The sequence below is a fragment of the Penaeus vannamei genome, chromosome 10 (genome assembly GCF_042767895.1).
Source record: "Penaeus vannamei isolate JL-2024 chromosome 10, ASM4276789v1, whole genome shotgun sequence".
Lineage (NCBI taxonomy): Eukaryota > Metazoa > Arthropoda > Malacostraca > Decapoda > Penaeidae > Penaeus > Penaeus vannamei.
Window position 1 is genome coordinate 40,677,068 of NC_091558.1, and position 5,000 is coordinate 40,682,067.

Sequence of the window (5,000 nt, forward strand, 5' to 3'; positions counted from 1 at the left end):
TCCTCGACCATGCCTCCTACCTGCAGAAGGCCCAGGACCTGTTAGGTGACGCCTCCACCTATGCCCCCCTGACCAGTGACCCGCGGGAACGCATTGCTGCCACTTTCCACCGTCGTCTGAGAGAGCTTGCAGCCTGTTTCCCGGAGGCGAACCTTTACCAGAGGTTCAAGGTCGTTAACCCTCGCCTCCCTCATTTCTATGGGCTTCCTAAAACCCATAAGCCGGCCGTGCCTCTACGCCCCATCATCTCCTCCCGGGGATCGGTGACGCATCCTCTGGCGGCTTGGCTGGCTAAGTCTCTCACTCCCCTTCTCGGCACCTTCTCTCCTGCTCACCTTCGCCATTCACAGGACTTCATCTCTCGTGTCCGCGGTGTCCCGCCGGCGTCCATGCTGAGCCTGGATGTCGACTCCCTGTTCACCAAGGTCCCGCTTGATGACGTCCTCGCTTTCCTTCAGAGGAAGCTCCCTGCCGAGGATCCTCGTCTTCCTCTTCCCACTGAAGTCTTCCTCCAGCTGATTCGTCTGTGTGTGGAGTCGAATTCCTTCTCCTTTGAGGGTCGTTTCTACTCACAGACGTTCGGTGTTGCCATGGGCTCTCCTCTCTCCCCTGTTCTGGCTAACCTGTACATGGAGTTCTTCGAGTCGGAGCTCCTCCCTTCCATCTCCCCTCGTCCTTCCATGTGGCTGAGATATGTAGATGACGTCTTCGCTCTCTGGCCCCATGAACCTGCCCTGTTTCCTGATTTCCTGTCGCAGCTGAATTCTCTCTCTCCATCCATCCGCTTCAAGGTGGAATGGGAGGTTGACGACAAGCTCCCTTTCTTGGACACTCTTGTCCATCGCTCTGCTGATCATTTCTCCTTTTCTATATACAGGAAGCCTATGCACAGTGGTATGTACATACACTTCTTCTCGTACCATCCACTACATGTGAAGAGAGGGGTTGCCACCTCGCTGTTTCTCCGTGCCCTCCGCATCTGTGACCCCCAGTACCTGGATGGAGAGATCGACTTCCTGCGTCGTTCGTTCTCCAAACTGGGCTATCCTCGCCATGTCCTAGACGTCGCGTTATCCAGGGCGCGAGGTACCTTCTACCATGACTCCCCTCCCAATGAGTCTCCTCACCTGCCTGTCCTCAGCCTGCCTTACACTGAGGAGATCTACTCCCTCCGTCGGCCCCTGCAGTCTCTCAACTGCAGACTCTCCCTTCGCCAGGTGAATACCCTCCGTCGGAACCTGGTTCACACCTGCCCTCCCTCTACCTCGAAGGTGGGCACCTATGCTGTTCCGTGTGCCTCCTGTGATAAGCAGTATTTTGGTGAAACAGGCGCCAGTCTTACTAAGCGTCTGTCTCAGCATAAGTACGCTGTATCCAGGGGACATACCAACAACGCCCTCTTCTGCCATCAGTGGGACACTGGCCATCAGATGGACTGGAAAGCTGCCCGCATTCTCTTCCCTTCCGCTGATGTCCATGCCCGCAGACTGGTGGAATCTTCTCTCATTAAGCTGCTGCCCAATTTCAACTTGAACAGCGGTTTCTCTCCTGCCGACAGCCTCCTCGCTTCCCACATCCTTCGTCTCCTCCCTTATGCCGGTCACCCGTCACATAGACCGCCTGATCCTTCGACCTGATCTGACCTCCCTTCGCTTCCGTTCTCCTGTCCTCTCCTGCCCCGTAGTTCCCGAGTGCTTCGCCTCCTTTCCCTCTTATACCGCTTCGTCTCCCTTGCCTCTTCAGACCCGAAGATGGAATCGAGGACGATTCCGAAACTGTTGTCTCACTTTCATCAATAAATCTAGTTTGTACATTGTGGGTTTTTCTTCCATATTTATATATATATATATATATATATATATATATATATATATATATATATATATATGCGTATTATGTATTCATATGTATATATTACACATATATATACATGTATATATACATAACAATAAATGTGTGTGCATACACGTTGCGTGCATAGACAGCATATCATTAGGTATATGTGTACATATCTATATCTGTATCTATGTACATATGTAAATACGTGAAATGCTTATGTACAAAGCATACATCCATGTGTGTGTGTGTGTGTGTGACATAGATTTTGAACTTGCTCGGGACACTCACTTTCTAAGTTCATTTACTGCTGACTCCCACAAACTCCGCCCACGAGATAGCTCCGCCCTCTGTGGACCATCCACGCTATATAAACAGCTTGTGTCTTTCGGAACAACACTCTGCTGCACAGCCATCACGATGCAACGTCTTCTTGTTGTGAGCGATTTAGCTTCTTTTGTTCGAACAAATCTATGGTCATGCCAGGAAAAATAGTGTATTGTGACGAAACGAAAAGAATTTCAGAAGAAACACTTTGTCCATAAGGAAGGAATTCATGAAAATGTCTTTGTAAGTGTGATTCTCATGCTTGAATCCCCACACAGCTCGCCTGCCTGGTGGCCGTGGTCGTCGCCGACAGCTACAAGACGCCCATCCCGATCCTCAAGGACGACCGCACACAGAACGCCTACGGCGAGTACACCTTCGACTTCGAGACTGGAAACGGCATCGCCAGGAACGAGGCCGGAAAACAGGCTGATGGCCAGGAGTCCTCGGGAGGATGGAGGTGAGTCCCTTACGCTTCGCAAACACACATCAACCATATTCCTTCAGAACCTTGATCTCACAACCATGTGTGCGCCAAAGCTGTGTGGCATATCTCTAAACGCCTCTGTCCCTTCTCCAGCTACACCGCTCCCGAAGGCGTGCCCATCAAGCTCAGCTTCACCTCCGGTGTGGGCGGTTACCAGCCCGTGGGCGACCACCTCCCCGTGGCACCCACGCCAGTGCCTCTTCCCTACGAACGTCAGGACTACTAAATCTATCGTGCTTTCTCTTCCATTTCGTCTTTTATATTCTGCTACATTCACACTAGTGATGTGGTAGATTCAAAGAATAATTCTTATCACCATATTTGTCCTACCAGTCTTGTATTTATTTCTTCGCTATTTATGGAACGAAACTCGTTCATGTATGCTTACCTCCAATAAAGCTTCGACCATGCAACTGCCATTTCCTCGCCATGAACCCAATGCTCACACCATTAGGAAGGCTCGCCAAAAAGGGTTTAATGCTACCGTTTGAAGTCGACAATGGAGACCTGAATTTAGCGCCAGGGCGTCCGATGGTCGCTCACTCCAGTCTTCTCTTTGGAAAGGCCATCATTAGCTCCTTGCCCTGGGAATTCCCATTTTTTCCAACATTTCAGACGAATGCATGTAGTAGCCTTTGAAAATGGTTGACATGCAATGTCGTTCACACACACACACATATGTTTTTATATATGTATATATATGTGTATATATATTCAAGGATATAAATATTCATATGTATGTGAGTATGTATATGCATATACATATATATTTTGAGAACGATATTTATTCGACATTTAAAAGATACATTGTTTATAATCGTAAAATTATACGAACCCACCCAAACATCTCGTAGCATATTTTTATTTTTCGAAGGCATAGCAATAGCGTGTAAATCATCATGATTATCTACGAATGTTTTTTTTTGTTTTTTGTTTTTTTTGTTTTTTTAATGTTAATAGTTCAGTTGGGGGCAGAGTAATAAGTAGTTTTGTCCTAGCAGTTTTTCACCAGACAAGTCTTGACTTTCACCCCAAACACAGGTATGTTAAGTGCTGCTATCAAAAATTGTGTTTCGCCCAGATTCTAAAGTTCGTAAAGCTTAATATAATGCTTATTACAATTGTGAATCCATATATCATGCTTTGTGATTAGTCCAACAAGTCTTGACTTTCACCCCAAATACAGAGGATAAAAGTTCGGGGAAGTCCAGCAATGCCACACGCCATGACTCCGGCATTGTTAAGAAATATTTACGATTTGGGGGGGACCGTGGATACACCAACAAAATTAGTCCATGAAGACAATACTCATTTGGCCAAATAATGAATTGCAAAAGGAACAATAGACCAGAATAAAGGAACATTATGAAAGAAAGATGGGAAGGATCGATTGCATAATCTTAAAAGAAATAATGAAAAGATACCAGGGGAACGGGGGTTGACAGTTTCAGTCTAGCCTCACGTTTGATTAGTGATGTTCAATCAGTAGGCAGAGGGAAGGTGTGTAATTAAAGTTAACCCTAGAAGTCAATTTAGTTGGCGAGAATATCTCATTTTCTTTAGAATGGTTATTATTAAGATTTAGATTGTGATATACCACATGTTTATTATCATTTGTTTATAGAATAAAAAGGAATTGGCCAAAAATGCTGCTATGACCATTGCCTTTGGAACACACTCCATACAGAAATGAATTCAATCCACCCCATGAACCTTAAGACCATAAAGTCATGCTACTCAAATTAAAATTTGTATTTTTAGAATAAAGTTAATAAAGTTTAAAGAGCATGTCATGGGATAGAAACTTTGAAAGTATTATGTACTACTCTATTTTGAGAATTTTCTCAACAAGATTAGCAACAGTGAATTTAGTAGAATATATTTTAATAGAGTGTATATGAAAGATTTCGAAACAGCACAGGCTGCATTGGTGACATTTTAATTTCTTTCATTGGATAAATCAGGGTTTTAAAAGATTGAATTCTTATATTTTGCCTCCCTAGTCTGTATGGATATATAGATATGAGAGTGTATGTTTCTGTATGTGTGTGTGCATATATATGTGTGTACACACACATACACACACACACACACACACACACGCACACACACACACACACACACACACACACACACACACACACACATATATATATATATATATATATATATATATATATATATATATATATATATACATATATATTATATTCATACACACACACATATATGTCTGTGTGTACATATATATACATATATATATATATATATATATATATATATATATATATATATATATATATATATATATATACATACACACACACACACACACACACACACACACACA

General features: G+C 44.0%; 1 protein-coding gene across 1 annotated transcript; it reads left to right on the forward strand.

Moving 5' to 3' along the window:
• The first annotated feature begins 2,240 nt into the window (after window positions 1–2,240).
• On the forward strand, window positions 2,241–3,063 carry LOC113802779 (endocuticle structural glycoprotein SgAbd-8). Its single transcript, XM_027353396.2, has 3 exons — window positions 2,241–2,274; window positions 2,442–2,623; window positions 2,744–3,063. Exons 1-3 carry the CDS (start codon window positions 2,257–2,259, stop codon window positions 2,874–2,876), a joined length of 333 nt encoding a protein of 110 aa, XP_027209197.1. The 5' UTR covers window positions 2,241–2,256; the 3' UTR covers window positions 2,877–3,063.
• Window positions 3,064–5,000: the final 1,937 nt, after the last annotated feature.

Bases quoted from the DNA above. Each gene is read 5' to 3' on its own strand.
- LOC113802779 (XM_027353396.2), top strand. The intron at 2,624-2,743 runs GTGAGTCCCTTA...TCCCTTCTCCAG, and splicing joins GAGTCCTCGGGAGGATGGAG to CTACACCGCTCCCGAAGGCG.